The sequence below is a fragment of the Limanda limanda genome, chromosome 21 (genome assembly GCF_963576545.1).
Source record: "Limanda limanda chromosome 21, fLimLim1.1, whole genome shotgun sequence".
Taxonomy (NCBI): Eukaryota; Metazoa; Chordata; class Actinopteri; order Pleuronectiformes; family Pleuronectidae; genus Limanda; species Limanda limanda.
Window position 1 is genome coordinate 13,403,842 of NC_083656.1, and position 21,675 is coordinate 13,425,516.

The 21,675-nt window shown below is 43.3% G+C and overlaps 1 protein-coding gene across 1 annotated transcript in view; it reads left to right on the top strand.

The window, feature by feature from the left end:
• Positions 1-5,258: 5,258 nt before the first annotated feature.
• The window catches only part of LOC133027682 (cytohesin-3-like), a 36,903-nt gene continuing 20,486 nt past the window's right edge, over positions 5,259-21,675 (top strand). The window contains exons 1-5 of the mRNA XM_061094755.1: positions 5,259-5,361; positions 19,466-19,548; positions 19,895-19,959; positions 21,008-21,074; positions 21,206-21,324. Of these exons, the coding sequence (XP_060950738.1) occupies positions 5,343-5,361; positions 19,466-19,548; positions 19,895-19,959; positions 21,008-21,074; positions 21,206-21,324 (353 nt within the window). The 5' untranslated portion in view covers positions 5,259-5,342. The remainder of the gene's footprint in view (positions 5,362-19,465; positions 19,549-19,894; positions 19,960-21,007; positions 21,075-21,205; positions 21,325-21,675) is intronic.

The window sequence follows — 21,675 nt, forward strand, 5'->3', positions numbered from 1 at the left end:
GAAATTTGCAGTGACACTCATCACCGGAACCCTCTGATACAGATAAAGTGATAAATGAAGTGTGACTGCTGTTGAGGTAACATCACTGGCATACATGCGTTCCTATTGTCGGCTTATGTGTCAAATAGAGACACAGACATAAAGTAATTAGATAGTGTAACACACCCACCCTCCTTATCCCACTTGTTTGTCTTGTGTGTATAAAATTGAAATTTCCGTCCGTCTGTTATGAACAACTAATAAAAAACTGTAATAAATACATATAATATATATGTTATTGTATTGTTTAAGTATCATGTTCCAGGAACCAATGTTTCACCATTTTGACAAACATCCACACGACAGTACTATTGAATAATCCGCGAGTCACGATAAAAATAATTCAGAATCAATTAAATAAAAGTCTCTGATGCTGAATGGCTCAACATGTACCTCATTATAACAGCATGGGTCATGAGGCAGCTTATTTGCTCACAATGTGGCTGCAGCACAAATGTGGCCCAGTGTCGCGCTGCGGATGAATCCGGTTCCATGCAGCACAGGGTCATTTCCTTGATGGGTGCAACAACAGTTCAGGGCATGAGACCTTGGGTTTGTTCGGGCATTGAGGAGGCGACACGCTGAAAAACAAAAAAACTTAGAGAAGAGTGGGTGTGAACTTGTGATGGATTCCGGGAGTGTGTTTATCTGCCAGAGCTTGGGACTCTATGAGGAGCAAGATTGGTTCTTTCAGATTCCACTGGTTATTTTGATGACTGTGTTCTTCACATGTGAAAGGCACATTTCTGAAAATGTCCACACCCAGTTTCCACTCATTTTCTGGAGTTCATGTCTGAAAACGACTTGAAGATAGAGTTTGTCGTCTAAAGAGACTCCTGACAGTACAGAAGAAAAAAATCTCACCATGGTAGATCTATATTTTGCAACTTCAACAGGCCGTCAAAGATACTTAAGAACAAGATAGTTCAACACACTCTATAATGTTCTCTTTCTTTTTGTCAAATGCTTCCAAACAGTGATGAAATATAGCAGAATGCCGCTGAGAGAAATAGTTGTGTGAAATAACATCTTAACTTGATTATGCACTGGGTTTTTCTTGACAAAGACGTAACAGCAGACTGATGTATCATCCTACAGCTCAGAGTGTGTGTTTGTGCGCCCAACTGTAATCAGACCGTGCCACATAAACACAAGAGCTTGAGGTCTGTTCATCCATCCACTCCCTGGACTTGTGTTTGAGTCGCTGTGATGTGGTTGACACATGCTGCCTCGCAGAAACCCGCTAACAGCGAACATCAAGTGCCTTCATGCGGTGTTTTCTGCCGTCTTGTAAAGTAAAACGTGATTTAATTTCAGAGCTGGCAAAGATAGCGTCTGATGAAGGTCGTGTCTATGGTTCAAAAATTAATCAGAGAGGCTGATTCTTACTTTTTCTGAAGTTTTTCCCTTTAAATCCAGAGGCAGTTTGAAATGAGATATCTTAACTTCGAGCCAGAAAATATTTTCTGCCCTTCTTTTATCAGATAAATGCTTAATTTCCAAATGTCCCTAATCCTGGTAAACACAGTACACATTGCTAACAACAGATCTATTAACTGTTTTATTGATTAAAGGGAAATACTTGTACTTGTATGATGACGAGAGCTTGACTCCACCCTTTTGGTTGCACTAAAACTGGAAGTGCGTGGAGCCTCTTCCTGTTCTGGTCCGGACATCTGAACAATTATTCCCAAAACCGACAGCCTTTTCCTTCCTATGTGCAAACCCCTTTTCCTTTTTGTGAAAATTCTGAGAAGAGGCGCAGGCCGAGAAGTTAGAGAAAAAGAGTGTTGGCAATGGAGATGTCATGTGCTCAAAGAACGCCCCAAGTTTCACGTCATACTGGATGAAATCCACTAGGTTTGGTTTCTCGCTGCAGGTGGGCCTCTGAGGGAGTGCGAACAGGGAATTCATGGGAACATGCTGCAAATTAATTGTAACTACCAAACGCTGTGGAGTCAGTATATGTTTATGCCTGGAGCCTGAGAGGGGAAAAACAAGTGGAACCATGAATGTTCTATTTATAGGAAAGAGTGGAAAAGTTGTTTTGACAGTATGTTGCTATCCGTTGGGAGTTGTAGACTAAGGGAGAATCATGCAGGAAAGGCTCTTTCAGTATTTATGTCCCTGGAGAGAGCAGCGTTTGGATCCCTAATGTCACATGTGATCAGATGATGACATTAAAACTCTGCATGACACTTAAATTTTGTGGTAATTAAACCACGGCAACCATATGAGATTTGCCCATTTCATCCTTTCCCCACGGAACTGAACATGCGTGTACTTGTAGGGCTATTATATCATTAGTATTGTTGCAATGATTGGAAAATTTTTTTTTCTGCTCCACTATTTCCAGTAAGACTGAAGTAATTCCTGCTGTTTGAGACAATGCGCACACGTCCTGTGTTTACACCTTATTGTCTCCACACTTGTTGCATAACAGGCAGAGTTTTTCATGATGAACAGGAAAATCCAACATTTTTCTGAATATTTTGTAACATCCCATATAATTAGTAGGAATTCAAATATATAATGAGAATATATGAAAAAACTGCTATTTTATGCTCTTTGGCCAATTAGTATGGATGCTGTCTCCAGTTAGTGAGATAAACAAGAGCAGATCATGTTGCTGTTGTAGCAGAGGTTAAGCTTTTCTTAAAACCTCAACAGAGAAGTATTGAGCTCACACACAGAGGAGAGCAACAAACCAAATTGATACTATTAATTCATTTCCATTTGAGCAAATAAAAGTCATCATTTTCTAACAAAAGTCTATTTTTAAAGCATGCAGACTTTTATACGAAATAAAACCGCTTCCAATTTTGTATCCACCCACATTCAGGGTGGGATTACCAAATGGGCGAAGGGGGCTACTGACGACAGGGGCCCAGACTCCCATCACCACAATTGCACCACAAAAGAAGACCTAGAAGAATGCATCCCTCTGCCAGGGCCCAACCACTCCCTCATGAAACTACATTTAAATTCACTAAATCTGCTAAAAAAACACCAGTCCCCTAAACATGTCTGATTTTATTCTTAAGATTCACGAATTATTACCTGGATTTATCCCTGATCTAGTTCTGCACCAAAACTTAAATGGTTCTTTCCTGACAAATACGACATCCTTTCACCTGGCTAATCCATCGGCTAGTTTTTGTGTAATCCTGCTGACTTGCCCTGATGATAACATAGGTTCCTTGTCGGTAAAGATTCTTTTCAGCATCTTTATTATTTTATATTGAGCTACTGTGGTTTGCAGTTACAAAATTAAACTTGTGAAGACTGCAACCGGCTTGGTGTAGTAAATGGTAACATGGAGCCGAAAGGATAAATACACAATTCGCAGTGTGTGGGAAGTGTGTGGGTCAATGGGGGACCAGAGGCCAATTTTTGCCCCTTGACATGGATCAGATCAGATTTCATAACACTGTGAGGGTGGAGGAGGGCGTGTCGATCACATCACTTCCTTTCCTGTAACTTTCCTCCATTGTCCCCCTGTTTTTTTGCTGCACAAAGAGTCCTCAGCACAACTCCCTTCCTGAACTTCTGACTGCATCCTGGGTCCTTCATATTCCACCAGTCAGTACATCACTCCTGGTGTGGCTGGGATCTTCCCTGGAAAAGCCGTAGTAATGCATGAGCTCACATAAACAGGGACAGGCAGGAAGTATACATGCTGGTTCTGAGCTTTTTGAAGGTGTAATCATGATAACATCACCAATGACGAGTGTGGGCCGGGTGTATGAGGTCAGAGACCGAGAAGCACCAATAACACAGATATTTCCTTGTTAACCTGTAGGAAAAGTCTGTAAACCCTTTGGAAAAACTTAGTTTTCTGCATCAATTGGTGACCTGATCGTCATCTAAGTCATAAATATATAAAAAAGAAATGTACACGGTAACGTGTGGCTGGGCTAAGGTTAGCGTTCTCCCAAAGACTGTGTATAAGGATGGACGATGCGTTGCCTCTTCCTCCCACTATCCAGAAATTTAGCCAAAATGTCACATGTGCAAACATCGCCATCTTGGATTGGATTTGCATTTTGAGCCGGAGTCTAGATTTATGGTTGGATCCACGATAGAATATGGGCTATACAAATCAAATTGGATTGATTGATAACTTTTTACTCCGTTTTTATAGCATCAAATAACAAATCAAAGCCCAAATTACCGCAAATAGTAGTATTTAAAATGACAGATTCATCTATGAGAGAATTGACTTGATGTTTACATTTATATTTTTTATTTAGTCCATGTCACATCTGCCAACATGGAGAATTATGACCTGTACTCAGAGATTGGCAAAAGTACATCAAAATGTATTTTTAAAATATAGGAAATACTTTTTCTTAATTTTCCGCTTTCTCACAATTTGCCAACCTTATCATCACTGCACAATCGGGTTTTTCCTTTTCAAAGGTCGTAGAAGCTTGGGGATGGGACCAATAGATCGGGAGTGCCTGCATTAGTGGGAGTAGAGCCTACCTAAGTCTCTACAACCTTCCTATCCATAACCCTAACCCTAACTCTAGCCTTAAACCCGAAGCCTTACCATAATTGCACAAATTGGGTTTTTCCCTTCTGAAGGTCGTAGAAGAACTGTTTTTTGATTCGTGGAGAAAGTATTTTGAGTATTTTAAATACAAAATTACTCCACTCTAAAGTATTTTCTTACAAATTACGTTAGATTTTGTATCGGCCCTATCCAATACAAATTACTAAATACTCAAAAGTAATGAAATACGTATTTCAAATACAAGTAATAGAGATACTGCCTATCTCTGCCTGTACTGCAGCCAGCCACCAGGTGGCCATCGAGAGAGTTTGGCTTCCCTTTTTGGGGGGTTCCATTTCTATACAACCTATGAGTTAGACACGTTGTGGTTATATAGTTAATGTCAGTACAGTCAGGGAGAATGTGTGTGTGTGTCGGTGTGTTTCTGTGTGTGTTTGGGAGGGGGGGGGGGGCACGGGGCGTGGCTTCGTGACGTCACCGCGGCTTGCAGTGTGAATGCAGACGGAGAAGCTGAGGATGGAGCAGAGGAGGAGAAGAGCCGCCGCCGTCTCACGCCTCTGAATCCTCCATCGCCCTCCCTGGATCCTCGGACCCACTTCCTCTTCCTCTCTATTCTCTATGATGCTTTTCTATTCATTCCGCCGCTGACACCGCTCCACGTCCCCCCCCCCCCCTGTCCGTCCGTCTGTCTGTCTGTCAGCACCACACCGGCTGCGACCGTCTCCTGACGAAAACCCCACAGTACCACCTTCTCCAGGATCGGATAGCCACCGCTACAACCAACATGGATGAGGAGAATCACGGTGAGGCTGCTTTATCCTTCTTTATCTCTTCTCCCAGCGTTCTCCCTAGTTCAGCCCGACTGTGTGCCAGGGATGAAGGGATGGTGTGGATGGATGAGTGTGAGGCAGGGATGGGAGCAGATGGAGGTATATATCACGTCCGAGGTGTTGACCTACCGAGGAAAACACAGCGGACTCGGTTGTAACACCTGTTCATAAAGGAGGGATACACCTCGAAAGGGCTGCAGGTCAGCTTGTCTGCTCCCAGGTGAGAGGGATCTGTCCGATCCTGCGTGGACACGTGAAGAAACGCAGAAGACATGATGAGAAAAATGCTCTTTCCCTTCATGCAATCACCTTTTCCATGCGTTTGATGTCTTGCTGTGAGGCTTTGAAGTTCCTCTCGCTATCTGGTTGCTCTGTGTGAAGCCTGTAAACTGGTGGGAAATGATAAGACATGTGACTGGCGGGCTGAGCAGACAGACCTACCAGCCATATGCATCGAAACATGTCCCTAAAATGTCCCTGTAAACCACAAGAGGTTGAGGCACTACAAAATATGTTAAGATCTCAAAGTAATGCGAAATATTATAGTCCTTTTTTATAAAAAGAGGAATATGGCTGAAATTTATTTTCATTATGGATTTGTTTATGAAAAATGTTTATTTTAACTTCTCAGAATGCTGTCTATCCAGTCTCAGAGATATCCTGTCATATGACTAAAAAAAGCAGCAGATATTGTTTGACTAAAATGAAGAATCATAACAAAAGTTAGTGCCAATTAATTCTCCATCTATTGACATCTATTGTACTGTGCAGTATGTATATAAATACCATTATTACACACTCTTACAAAAGGAATTTCCTTGAATTTACTCAACGTGCCAGGCTATCATTGGACTTTTATTCCTATTGAGATTATACCATTATTATTTATGGGATTCCCTCTATTTCTTTTAACTATTTGTGTTCTTGCTGTGCAGCACTTTGTACTTTATATTTAAAAGTATTATTATTATTGTTATTATTTTTATATCTTTGTTTTTTAATTGCATATACAATCTCTCTATTGATGGAGGTTCAGTATGATAAGGTGATCTGGAAAAACTGAATGTTTTAAATGAATATTGGATGCCACAGTCCCGACAGTGTGTTCTGTGATAAAGCTGAATGATCTGAGTCTGTGCAGCTGCATGTTTCACCTGGATTACTGCTCACACACGGCGGCTGCAGCTTCACGATATGACAGCAGCAGTGGAGGAAGCGCACACACACATGCACACACACACACAGACACACACACAAAGACACACACACACACACAGGATGCTTCTGAGCAGATAATCCAAAACCGCCCTGTGGGGCTGAAGGCCTCGAAGGCAGTGTAGTGTAAACAAAAGGCCATATAGTCTGATAACAGTTTGTCAGTTTAACTGTTAGAGATTAGAAGACCCAGGACAGACCCTTGTCTGCACTTCCACTTTTTTTTCAGGATACATAGTGTGAATATATGTGAGAGAGGATATTTGTTCATGTGAGAAGGACCCTGGACCACTCATAGTTTATATCTGTGTGTCCAGGGGTTATGACTTACAAAAGAGTATTTTCCTTAAGGAGGTATTGTTTTAATGTTATAGTGTTGTCTGCGGTAATGTAAATAACATTCAAATCAAATAACAGTTTATTTTGGGGAAAATATATTCGGTAAAAAAGTCTTTCTTGGACACTTTGGTGCTCTTTACCGTGGTTCAAATGTTGACTTTGCAGAAACAGCATCTCATTTATTTGTGTGTGTTGCAGGAAAGAGGTGACAGTATGGTGGGCTGCACGGTGGTGCCTCACAGCAAAAACGTTCCCAGTTCAGATCCCAGTTAGGCCCGGGGTCTTTCTATGTAGAGTTTGCCTGTTTTCATGATTTTTCTCCGGGTTCTCCAGCTCTGCCCAAAGTCTAAAGACTGTATGCACAATGGGGAGGATTAGGTTGAGTGGAGACTAAATTAAGTTTAGGTGTGAATGGTTGTTTGTCTCTGTATGGCGACCTGTCCAGGGTGAATCCCACCTCTCGCCCAATGTCAGCTGGGATTGGCTCCAGCTCCCCTTACAACCTTCAAAGGATAAGTGGTATAGATAATGGATGGATGGTTTCAGTGTGTCGTCCTGATCTAAGAGTTGTTGCAGAGTCTTGTTGAGATTAATATTATTCTGGATTGGACCTTTATCCTCTTTGTTAATTTGTGACTTCCTGTGCCCTTCTCAAATGAAATGACTGCATGTGCTGGAAGTGCACTTCTCACAGATGAGGCCAGATGGAGAGAAACACAGAATCCTGTGACGGGATGTTGGATAGCACATGCAGAGGAACAGCGTCTGGTGATCAAACATGCGACACCAGCTCAGATAAAGTGTGTGCAGCTATGTGCAGTGTGTGAATCATTAAAATAACTTACCATAAATGTTAAACTCATCGAGAGCCCACGTTCACAGACACACGCACGGATCGCTTAACATTGCTCCCATGCACACCTCGATGTGCTGCTAACACAACCCAGGGACTGTGAATGAAATATATGTCAAAGCCATATCTGGGGACCTCTCAGCTCACAGTGTTTGTAGGTCATAGGCTGAGCTTTGCTTTTTGGTGCACGGCAAGAACTGTGCACATTATCGTCATGCATGTACATTAGGGACCGTGTTCGCACGCCTGCATGTACGGCATGCGTGCAACATATGCTCAAATATGGGGGGGCTATAATTTGTTCTGCGCCAGTGAGCCAATCTGAGAACAACGGAGGAGCCAACAGATGCCATGATACTGTCGGATTAAGAAATGGTATATGATCAGCTAATGCTCCCACATGCCCTCTCTCATGGAACTGAAACAGTACATTGACGTGATAATGAGCTGTATCAGGTCCAAAAGCTGTTATCGCCGAGAGTGACATCATCAGTGGAATAATGGTATTTAATATAGGTCATAATACGGTAAACGTTTGCTGCATGCATAGTTTGTATAGTTAGGGCCCGAGCACCTACGGTGGGAGGCCCTATTGTATTTTGAAGGATTTGTATTTCCCTTTTGGCCTTTTTCAGGGCCTAGACATGCTCAGATTCTGACCAAAGTTTGCAGGAAATTCAGAACCCCTAAAAGTAATTGTATTGTGGAGTAATTTGAAATGGGCTTAGCAAAATGGCTCAACAGCGCCATCTAAGGAAAATCCCCTCAGTTAGCTTCCACCGATCTTCACAAAAATCATAGCCCAGGTGTATTATGACTAGACAAAAAAAAAATCTGGTGGTGCAATCGGAAAAACGCAAAGTTAGCTTTTAATGTCACAGTGTCAGTGATGTAAGAATCCTCTGATGTCTTATGCAAAGATGAAAGATTTATACGATCTGAAGAGAGAAATTAGTGTTTTTGACTTGAACAGATCTATTAGTCTAGTATAGTGATAGCGATAGCACCACCTACTGCCAAAAGGAGGTAAGCCTGGTTTTAAAACTAAATTCGATTTAGATAAAGTTTTCACTATGGGGTATAACTTGATGGGGTAGACCAGGGGTGGGCAAACATTTTGACTCGCGGGCCACAATGGGTTCTAAAATTTGACAGAGGGGCCGGGCCAGGAACAGATGGATGGAGTGTTTTTGTGAACTAATATAAATGACATGGAAAAATCATTACATGAAAGGATTTGGCCTTTACCAAGTAGCAAAGCACTTATTTGCAAGGCCATTTAACAAAAACTCGCCTTTAGAGAAAGGCTTGCTAGCCTTTGCTATTTCGAATGCCCCCCAAAAAACATGCCTTGGTAGAAGACTCTTTAATCGCAGTTTGTCTGTGAAAAAAAATGTTGCTGAGTCTGTAAATTAGTCGACAACCTCTGAGCTGCACCCACCCGTTCTTGCGTTGACTGCTTGCTAGCGAAGTTAGCATGCTTCGTAGCAAAGTGACGGCTGATGTTGTACTCCATGAAAACTGCGACAGTTTCTCGGCATATCAGGCATACAGCCTTCGATTGGACTTCAGTGAAAAAGTATTTTGTTGTCGACTCGTGTGTTAAACACTCGGCACTCGTCCACTATTGTTTCCTTGATCCTCTCATTTTACAGAAGGGCTCACATGGCAAAGGGAAAAAGTGAAGGCAAATTTAATTTAGCTGACGCTTTTATCCAAAGCGACTTACAATAAGTGCATTCCACCCCGAGGGTTGAAACCCAGAACAAGAATCAAGAAAGTACGATTTCTTAAAAAATAAAGCAAAACTACAAAGTGCTATAAGTACGTGCCATTTAAGTGCTACTAAGTTGTTAGTTTAAAAAAAAAAAAAAATTCAATTTTTTTTTTTTTTAATTTAAATTTAATTTTTTTTTTTTATTTGGACAATTTCGGCGGGCTGGATTACAAAGCCCAACAGTGAGCGTGGTCCAGCAGTGCATGACACGCAGGAAGTGAAGTGTTTATCCTTACCGCAGTGCGCAAAACGCACGCAATGCGGAGACGTGCGCTTGGTCATTGATCGCTCTCTCCACCGACCGCAACAGGCTTCAAAATGGGTGTGCTCGGGCCCGTCACTGCTACGACGTAGCCCTAGTTGTAGTTCTTTCCCAACGGTATAGATATTAACTCCTTGTAATAAAACTACAACCATGACCAGTCAAGTACTGAGAGAAAAGTCTAAAAACCTCCAGAATCTTTTTTAATTACACTCTGCTTGGCTGTGAAACACATTTTTGACACCTTCTGTCTCTGCCTGTAGTTTGGGAGATAACATGGTGTTTCCAGGGTTTAGTATTTTCAAATATTAGGAACCGTAAGTAATTCTGGGACTGTGATATTCCATCTTATCTGATTCAAATTTTTATTTCTTATGATCTTCAGAAGTCTTAAATTGAACTTGCAGAATCCCTGAACTTTCACACATGCTGTAGGATCCTTATTCACTTGCAACATCTCTGAATGAAACATATTAACCAAGCCACTGTTTGTTATTGCTTGGACTCATCTGTATAGCATGGAATTCATGAGTACAAGTTTACTGCGCTCACTCATTAGAGTTGGCGCTCCTGTGCTCAGCTAACATGCCACAGCGCAGACAGGGCCTGGCCTCAAAATGGATGAAAATCAGCAACAGGCCTGAAAAACCTAAGTGTTTTTTATTACTCATGTGTCTATTTTTAGCGTCATTGTATAGCTTGAACGAGCAGTGGAAAGAACACAGGGGCAGAAACTGGCTGCGAGGCGGTTCACTGAACGGCTGGAGGGAGGCCATGAATTTAAACACTTGGCATTCTTGGATTTCGCTCCTTTTTTTTTACGATGCTTCTGTCAAGGGATAAACTGGCTGAGTTAAATGGCTGTTTTGAGTGTTCGGGTATTAAAACACTGGAATGAACTTAATTCACCTTCTGAAATGTCCCTGCACCTTTACAGCCTGAATGGAGGCGTCTGTCTTGCATGAGACTCCTCCCCGACAAAACGTGTGGTTGGGTTCGCAGGTACGGACGCCAACAAAAGTGAGAGTGCAGAAGTGTTTGGTTTTGGTGTCCTGCGAAGTTTCCTTGACCACGTTTCCTGTGTCAGTGTCTTGATAACCCCTCTACGTGTCCATCAGCACTCTTCTCTCCGCCTGGCCGTGGGAAAGTTGAGTGGGAAAGGCCTTTCCTTTAATTCTTCTATTCTCTTTAGCCTGAGCGTGAGTTTGTGCGCTAAAATAACAATTAGTATCCGACTGCAGCACTGATGTTTTGACTGCGTGGGCTTTTTATTGGTGCTGGAGGATGAACGCACACACGTTGGCCGTCTGATTGCTTTTCTTTTGCGATGAAATATCTCCCTTAAGCTGCTTTCAGACATGCGCTGAACTCTGGATAATCTTCAGACGTTCTCTGGAGGGGTTGTATGTGAGATCGCAAATGTCCACGTGAGACGCTCCAGACTTTCGGCGGAGTTTCTCCCGCCGGCGCCCTAGTTAGACCTCCGGGGGAATGTCTGAATGAGCCCCCAGCAGGAGATCCTCTGCAGGATTCACTGCAAGCGAGTGGGCATGTTGATGACAATTCTCTGGATCTCGTATGTCAGTGGGACGCAGATTTCAAGAGAGCTTTTGGTGATAAGAGCCAATGATGGTGTCGATGTGCTGTTAACAAAAACATACGATCTCCGCGGCGGAATTAATAAATTACATCCCGCCTCTGCCTGCTGCACCGCCCTCACCTGAACGCTCCGGAGATTTTTCCTCCTGCATTGTTCATGTGTGAAAAGATTAAGATACATTAATTTGTCCCAAACACATGCACAGACATGCACAAGCACAGACATGCAATTGTAGGGAAATTTAACCTCTGCTTTTAACCCATCTGGTGCAGGACACACAGAGCAGTGAGCAGCCATGTACGGCGCCCGGGGAGCAGATGTTGAGGGAATAAGGTGCCTTGCTCAGGGGCACTAGACAGGGTAGGGAGAATCCTCTTGGATTTTTGGACAGATCAAGCAAGGTTCGTCTTTTTGTTGTTTCTCCGTGGAGTCGAACCAGAAACGAACCAGAGAGCTTTTCTGCCCATAGTCCAAGTTTCTGCCACTAGTCCACCGCCTCTCCAAAAGCAGACTATGGAGAAAGTCGGGACCCAATTCTGCAGACATTCTACGGAGTTCATGTATGAAAACAACACTAGAGAGAAAAGTTTGTGCATGAAAAATAAAAAATCCTCTAACTTAATGAACGTCTGACTCTATGCAGTTACTGTTCATCACATCCACCGCAGCAGACATGAAACCCAGCCTCTGGTAGCCTGAATCAACACACGGTACTGTGGGCGTCGTTTCACTGGCGGCCAGGACTGTAGTTCTGAGGGGGATTAGTCGTTAAGAGGGGGAAGTTGGTGTGATTGAGGTGCAGTCTTTGTTGTGGCTGTAGTGGAGTGTGTGGGAGCACATCAGATAGTCACTCTGGGGCGAGCTGGAGCTGCTATGGAAGTAAGTGGCTGGTGCTGAAAGGCCGGACAGCTATGAAGCGGAGCTCAAGCAGCTGTTTCTCTCTGCATCTGCATGCTTCATCTGTCTAATGTCACCCTGGAGATGTGCTTCAAGCAGAGTTAAACATATTAGAGCTGAAATGATTAGTCTATTAGTCAATCAGCAGAGAATTCATCAGTAACTAACTACTCTGATGATTGATTAAGTCTGCAAAAAAAATAAATATATTCTGGTTTATTCTTTATTTATGTCACTGAACTCAATATATTTGAGTTTTGGGCGGGTTTGAATCCCGTGTTGCTTGTTCTCACTGTGTCTGTGTGGGTTTTCTCTGGGGAGACTCCGGCTTCCTCCCACAGTCCAAAGACATGCAGACTGGGCTTAGGTTGATTGGTGACTTTAAATCCACTGTGAGTCTGAATGGTTGTTTGTGTCTGTATGTTGTCTGGAGACGTGCAGGGTGCACAGGCCAAAGGTTTAAAATATATATAGCGTCTAACACCACCTTTTATATGACGTGATGGGATGTGGTGTTGTGTTGTGTTGCCTTGTGTTGTGTTGTGTTGTGTTGTGTTGTGTTATGTTATGTTATGTTATGTTATGTTGTGTTGTGTTGTATTATGTGCCACACTGTTTCTATATGGCATCAGCTGGTAGCAGTAGTTATTGTTTTGGCTTTAATTGCCCTATTGTTTAAAAAAAATAAAAATGACTGTATCTAAATCTTAAAAAGAAAAAACTTTGCTTGCATGTGAACATGTGCTATGTACATGTTTTAAACAGCCAGCGGGAGAAAGAATCCTCCCTCTGGTATAAAAACAGCTGGTTGGGTTTACCTCCAAATGCCCTACAGCATCTCAGGAGCCTGAAAGCAACGCAAGCAACGGTTTAGGCAAAATGTGTCTCTTCTGTGTGTGTCGACACAGATTCCCCAAAATGTGCTAAAATGTACTCTTCACAATCTCATTGGTTGACCCGGCAGACTGGCTGTGTTGTTTAAAGGCTTAAGGGATGATTTGGAAAGAACAGAAATTCAATTTGACTGCCAAGATTATGGGTTTTGTGGCGCAACATTAGAAGATTATACACACAGAACAGTATACCACACTCAGCATGACAAATACACAAACACAGACACGGCTGGCGCATGATGTGCAGCGTCTGAGCCGGTAACAAACTGGGCTATTTAAGTGTTGGGACTACATATGGACCTGATTAAGAGCGAGACTGGGGAGAGGCTTCCCGACGTGTTCCCATCTCCATGGCAGTGTGTGTCAGTGCGTAAGTGGAAAAAGGAGAAATTGTAGCCCTCTGTGAGAAAGACAACATCTCCTCTGTTGTGAGTAGAGGTCCGCTTTGGCTGGAGTTATTGCTTGGAGCTGTCGGGAGGGGAAGGCCTTTAAGCGCGAGACGGAGAGCAGATGGGAGACAAAAGGCTCAGCAAATTAAATGAGCGGGAGACAGGGAGGAACACAGACTGACATTTAGGCCAGCGGAGATGTACTGTGTTCGAGTAATCCACACCTAATTTCGGTGGAGGGAGAGCTCAGAGAAAACAGGCTCCAGCTGACCATACAGACAGAATTGGGGGGGGGTGTGGTTGAAAGAGGCTTCAGAGTAGACGTATGTTTCTTGGCTTCCTGGTGCTGAAGAATCACGCCACCGCCCCGGCTCATTCTCACCTGAATAAAATGTCCTGGCACTCTCTGTCATTTCATTTCCTGCGTTTTTCATTTTCAGGACGAAGTGTATATTTTCTCTTCGGCACCTAATGGACTCGTGCGAGGACAGAACTGCTCTTAATGGAAAGTGTTTTTCATCCAGTAGGACATGGGGCAGGTGGAGATTTAACATGCTCCCTCTTTAAGGAACTGTCGCGAACATGGAGCTGATACGAAGAGGGAGCAATCCTGTGAGCGTTGTGGGTGGTTTCTGTAGATGTTCTGATCAAAGGTTGCTCTGCTCTGGTTGTGAATGGGATCACGGTGCTCGGCCAAAGTCAGTGTTTTTGCAGGCAGGCGCACAAGCATCACAGGAACATCCTGGACAAGCGGGCCGGAGGCGGACACACAGCGGCTCACTGGACATTTTCAAGCTTGTGCCAGTCGTCCAGTTTGACTCAGATTTTCCATATTTCCGCTGGTATCTGCACATTGTCATCCTGTACACAGATATCAGAACTTATTTGCTCTTCCTCATTGTTCTGCATAGAATAACAGGCACCTGATACAGATTTTGAAATTGCTCCCAAGCCAGATATCTATCACAATTATGGAGGTGGCTGTGTTCGTATCAGAGAAACCATCGCTTTCATTCAGCTTCCTGTCAATCACCCGACACCCGCAGGAAGCAGCAGAGGTGTCTGTCAGGAAATAATCCCACCGTCCTTTCAAAATGTATTTTCCACTTCCATGTCTTCCATCCTTATCTGCTGATGGTTCAGAGCTAGACAGAGCCTGTAAGGTTTTACATGAAGCTACATTATTCCCGGATACAGGTGTTGACTTCCTTTGGGTTTTTTTTCATTTGGAACCAATTTCTGAGCTGACTCAGCTGTCAATCAGGACATTTCTGCCTGTTTTGAATTGAATAACATTTTAATATTTATTTAATTTGCCTTCAACAAACATCAGTTTAGTTTAGTCCATGTTCCATCAACTAACACGGAGGAGGTGGGGTTTATGGGCTTGACTTTTGGGGAACTGTCATGTTCATGTCCATCATTCCAGAGACGTTAAAGGAAAGTCAAATACTATAACACCAATATTCTGCCTTTTGCTTATCTAATGGATATGTTTAGCACCGTGAGACAATAGAAGTAATATGAAACTGGAGGTTTTCACAACTTCCCTGGAATTTGTGTCTAAAACCTGGACAATCATCTTGAGATCTGTTGCGTTGAGTGAACACTGAGCTACTTGGGCCGCACTCAGCCTGTGAAAGCCCCTCATCCTGCCCGGACGCCAGAAGAAACAGCATCCATCCAGCTCATTCTCAGACCGATCAAATCATCAGATTATAGTTACTTTGGCCACCAGCATATGGCAGATGAAGCCCCTCAGATCCTACACGCCATGTTCGTCGAATCAAATATTGACATAGCGCTGATGCCGAGCAGATGTGTCGTATAAGGCGGACACGGTACGCAGACCACCTCCTATGCAACCGCACACTCGCGCAAATGCACTCGCTCAGCAGGAGGTCCCTCCCCAAAACTGCAGATTAACCAGAGCAATCAGTGTGAGGGCTCATCAGCTCCCCGAGCCCCAGATTCTCCTCGTGATCCTAGAGGTAGTTAAAAATTCAAAGCGATATTAGCTCCCCCGAATGGGCCTTCTCACGCGAGGGGCAGGATTGTTGTTTCCTGAATTATTACTGAACAGGCTGCGGCACGGCGCACCAAACACATTTTTAGAAAATTCATACAGTCTGAATGCAGCAGCATGAAACCGGCAACAGCTATTGTGAATTTAGTATAATTTTTTAAGCTAAATTGCAAATTCTGTATCATATTAAGATTAAGATACATTTATTTATCCCACACACATGCACAGGCACACTCATGCAAGGGGAAATTTAACCTCTGCTTTTAACCCATCTGGTGCCAGACACACAGAGCAGTGAGCAGCCATGTACGGCGCCCGGGGAGCAGATGTTGGGGGAGTAAGGTGCCTTGCTCAGGGGCACTAGACAGGGTAGGGAGAATCCTCTTGGATTTTTGGACAGATCAATCCAGGTTCGTCTTTTTGTTGTTTCTCCGTGGAGACGAACCCGAGACGAACCAGAGACCTTTTCTGCCCATAGTCCAAGTTTCTGCCATTAGTCCACCGCCTCTCCCTATCCCGTAATATCTAATATGCAAGCAATATTAGATATTTATCATACTTGCGTTGGTCAATTGAACATTAACCCGGTTTTCGATTGAATTTTATAATACGATGGATTTCTCAGCCGTGTCCACCTGACACTTGTTGTCCCAAAGTAGCTTTTCTCACATGCATGTTAAGTCCTGTGTGCACCACCTCCTCCTCTTCCCATTGGCCTTCGTGCCAACATCTCACGGTTCCCGCTCTGTGCCTCTGTAAACAGCCTCACCCGACTCTCTACTGGTACTGTCACATTATTTTACCACTGAGGCAAAGTAGGTTAAAGTCAGGCAGCGACGAGTTGGAGGTAACATCTGTGTGTATGCTGTTATACATCCGCCTCGTATCGGGCTTAAAGAGCGGTGGGGAGGGTGACTGTGGGATTAGAGCCAGCTGGCCTCAGTGTGTACGCGCCCATGTGCGGCTCTATCCACATGCGTGTCTGTCTGTCTGTCTGCATGACCCCGGCTGTAATGCAGAGCATATCTCCGTCCACAGTTAAGAGGGATTGGGGGTTGCAGGCTTCACATCAGAGTCTGGATCCAGAGGAAGTTTCCCTTTGCCTTCCTGCTTCCTCGCATGTGTTCCATTGTGCTGCAGGGCCAAGCAGGGTAACAGGGTTATCGTTTTTTTTTTCCTCCAAAGCTCATCCACTTTAAACGACATCATAGCGGGTAAAGTCGCAAGTTTAAATCCAGTGGATCTGCACAAATCCTCTCTCACACACACACATACGAGTCGGTGAAAACTAGGACCGGAGCCAGTGGTAAGTGAGCGTGGGATTTTCACTCAGAGCTCCATGGGTACCTGGCTGCTTTTGCTGCACAACTGCTGGGAACACTGGTCGGAGGAGCGTCCTCCAATCAGCTCTCAAGGCCTGGAAAATCATTTTTTCTCTCTCTTATGATGTGGCTTCTATTGTTCGCTCCCAAAATAAACATGGTACAAGTTATGAAACTCATGCAGACTGGTGATGGTGCCAAAAGCGCCCCCTGCATTAGTTTAAGTGGCGTTAAAGCCTCTGGTTTTGAGTGGGTGGTCGGGGACAGTTGTTAGTTTTGGGTGTGAAGAGCGGCAGAGGATTTACTCCTAAAAGTAGATTTTGAGGGATTTTGTTTTTAGGGGAGGGGGGGAATTACTGGAGCTTCTTTTTTTTCTGTGGCGCACATGTTGGAGTTTAAACCCTTTGGACTCTGTCAACCCACCACTCAATACAGGGGGATTCTGAGCTCTCCTTTTAGAAGTCACAGAGGTTAAAATGTATATCCAGTCCAGTTTTTCTGCACATTTAGCTCTCACACAAATGTATCGGCTCACCACCTACAGCTGCCCTCCAATTGGACGAGGCAACCCTCGGTCTTTCTCTTCACTACGAAGCAATGACTCACACCATAATTGATTTTTGTAGATTTCCAATCAAGCGTGGCTGTGTTTGGTTTGAGCCAATCTTCACATAGTGCCCAGCTCCTGCCCCATGATTCCCTCTGTGCCTGTTAAAGACTCTAAACTCATTTCCTGACTCCGTCAAAGCAGGTCAGATGGGGGGTTGTGTGTTAATCATGTAATTGGTGGACCACCTCTGTAGAGGACCCCCATCACTAAACAAGATTATCTACTGGAACAGAGATGTTGAAGTCCTGTCTACTTTCAAATATGTAATTTGAAATAGACTCTATATTGCAGTAGAGCCAGAAACAGAGAACTGGATTAGAGGATAATAGCAATGTCTTGTTGTTAATGGTGGTGGGCTTTTATTAAAGGGGCCATCCTCTCTGTTTCATTAGATTAGTAATGAATGAAGATTGTAATCATGCACTGCATTGTTGCTCTCAGTGTATATCTCCATTAGCTAATGCATGGCCTCAGGCAAACAGAAAACATGAAGCTGTCTGCTGTGTGCACGTTATCATCCTCTCTGCAAACTATAATGGGTCTCTCTAATGATTATTATTTTCAATATTACATTTTGTAATAATGTTTTGTAATATTTATCAACGGGCCAGTCTTTGAAATGGTGAAAAAAAGCAAATACAAGAGGAATGGATTAAGTTTTGACCCTTAAATCTCAGCAGGTTAAGAGGTTAGCACTGGTATCCTGCACAACAGATGGACGAACACAAATTCCTATTTATATTCAATTACATGTGAATGTAGGCCAGAAATAGCTGAAAACATTCCTCGGGTAAAAGTTTTGAGGTATTGTAAAACAACATGGGAACATTGTAGGAGCACTAATTTTCTCTAACGCCACATTCAAGGCACTATTAAGCCAGAGGTTAGCAACACTAATTAACGTCTTTATTTTCATACTTTGCACCCCCCTCTGTTGTTGTCTATTAAAAACAGGGCCCACAAACGAAACCCCTGTGCTGTTTTCTTCCCCCTTTTACCTGCTCCTCATCACAGCGCTCCAGAATTACATAACTAGGTCAGGAAATGCCTTTTTGTCTCATTTTTAATTTGAAAACCATCTACAACAACAGTTGGCGCCCCCTGAACGCAACTCTTCCTACAAGCTGTCGGATTCAAAGTGGGATGAATGCTTCCTCTTGAGCCCAGTGACCTTATTTTACTTTAATTGGCGCAGTTTCCCGCCCGCGAGGCAAAATAACAAGTGATGTTTTTATATCTCTCTTCGCAGAGATACACGCGTTCTGCCTCTAAGCTGGCTTAATGACACGAGATTGCCTGGCTCTCTGTGCGTCAGGAAGACGGAGACGACTGAGAGATAAAGCGCGTGTGTGGGGCGAGAGAGAGGAATAAAGATTGAAAAACAAGATTGAGACGGAAAGACGGAGAGAGAAAGATGGTTGGGAGCACCCAGCGGAGAGAGAGACGTTTGCCAGGATGTGTAAAAAACCTCTCTGGAATCAGGATTCTAGGTCATGTTAAAGTACATGTAATTAAAGAAAACTTGCTCTTATTAGTGGAGAGAAGGAGTGAAAAACCCTTTTAATTGGAATAATAAACACCCCCCTCTCATCTCTTTCTCTTGTTAATTAACACGCAGGCTCCTGATATGTGTTAGTGATGCAGAACAAGGTGAAAACTGTCTAATACTCCCGTCACTTCACTGTATGTGGGAGGACGAATCTTCAATCTCTGCTGTGAACTCCCTGAAGAACTCGTCAGCACCAGATTGAATTTTGTTTCATCTTTAGCAATCCTATTACTCGCACTGTGATCTTTACCTTTTTCTGTCACGTTCCATTTTGTTTTGTCGGAATGAGCTGCGTGCAAATGAGACTTAAGGTTCTGCTGTGTTTTCCCCCATCGTGTGTTACAGTTCCCGAGGATCTGTCCATGGAGGAGAGGGATGAGCTGTCAAACATCCGACGCAGGAAGAGGGAGCTGCTCGATGATATTGAGGTGCGTGGACATAAGAGCAAATAGTTTATATCCAGGAAACATGAGAAGCCCTATCTTAGAGAGCTTCCGATCATTAGTGGTGCAATGTACGGCTTTTATCGATCAATTTCATGTGAAGACATTTAGAATTTTAAATTCGAATCTTTTTCTGCAGCCGGTCAGGTCTATTTGCATGCTGAACATAATGCAAATTGACCCACAGTTTATCTTTTCACACTCAATTTGCTCCAATAAAAGTGATGACTTCTCCACAGTGCATATATAGTGTTGTCTCACACCATGAAGCTTCTCTGACCTTTATCCCGCTTTGACCTAAAGAAAGGAATGTATCACTCTTTTCTCGCAGAGGTTGAAGTTCGAGATCGCAGAGGTCATGACGGAGATCGAGCAGCTGACGTGTGTCGGAGAGAGGTAAGTCTATTGCATGGATGTAGTTTGTGTAGATGATCATATATTACTTTAGATTTTGTTCACATCTTCCTACTGATTTGAAGGCATGTCTTTATATGATAGTCTGAATGCTGTTTCAGAGTCCTCTACTCTTTAGCAGCAATTAATATGTTGTGGGTCACTACAAATAAACACGAGATGAAAACGTATTTCCATTTTTTAAAAATAATTAACCATATGTTATATTGAATTTAAAAGATTTGACTAAAATCCACAAATCCCTTAATAAATGCAGAAGGACTTTGACCTCCTGAGCGCTAAATAACACACATATTGGTTTTCACCCTCAGTCGTAATAGCACCGGTAGAATTATGGCTCATAGTCGACTCACTGTTTTCTTAGTTGTCAAAGACAGTTAGATCACCATGGTGCTCTCTGTTGTAAATGTCTGCAGGTTAGATATGAATTAAGTAGATAAACATGGGAAGAGGGTTGAATACACACAACCAGACCTTGCTGGATGTGTGTATGTGTTAAATTAACCTGTGACCCCCGGTACATCGCAACACCTGCAGAGTTTGGTCATGGCGTCCTGGGCGGTTGTCAAAATGTGTCCACTGACAGACAGTCATTTAACCTCAGTGTCAGTTACCAAACACACACACACACACACACACACACACACACACACACACACACACACACACACACCGACTCAAAAGGGGAAAGCTATTTAACCAACAATGACAGTCAATATCCAACATGTGTCAATGTAAATCAATAAAGTGAGTGCTCCCTAGGTCTCCTAAGGTCATTCCTGCTTTGTCGTCTCATCTGTCACTTTATCACCCATCTGCATTACAGATATTAAAACTCTACACACAGCGTTTTCTTCAGTTTGTCTCTGTGTGCACATGTTTTTTATTGTCTTAGATTCAAGCACGAGCACACAGGCAGGAAATATTCTCCTCAGTTATGTTTATAAATAAAATGGAGTTGTTGTGTTTGGGGTCCGATTGTTTTATAATTTAAAAATAAAATCTCTGCATTTACGTTTTTGTGTTGCAGTAAAACAACCCAGAGAAACAAACAGATCGCCATGGGTCGGAAGAAATTCAACATGGACCCAAAGAAAGTACGTTTCTTCGTTTTCCTTTTATTTGACAGTCCTGTACAAGCCTCATATTTTTCATTATAAATCAAAACACCCTTCAGTGTCTCTGTAGCCTCAGAATTAAATGAATCTTTTGTCCTCTTCCTCTCCAGGGAATTCAGTTCCTGGTGGAGAACGACCTTCTGCAGCACACCCCCGAAGACGTCTCCCAGTTCCTCTACAAAGGCGAGGGCCTCAACAAGACTATGATTGGAGACTACTTAGGCGAACGGTAAGACAGAGCATCAGTCAGCCTGTGGCAGGAAGCCCTCCTCCCTTCTGATTTACACCCCCCTCTGTGATTAGAGAGAGGAATTATGGGCCGGATTAATTGGTTAATAAGGGAGAAAATTGATTGCACCCTCCCACCCCTCAAAATGAATCTTAGAGGACGTGCGTGTGACTTGTCATGGTTCAGCCACGTGAACTTCTAAGTGGTAATAAAAGGGCCAAGCCGCTCTTCAGATCTCTGGCCCGACCGTCCTGCAGCTGTACCACAGTGAATGTCTTATAAAGTCAAACGACTGTTGAGATGAAGGTGAGGGTAGTTAAACACATGATATGAGGAAGAATTCACACTGAA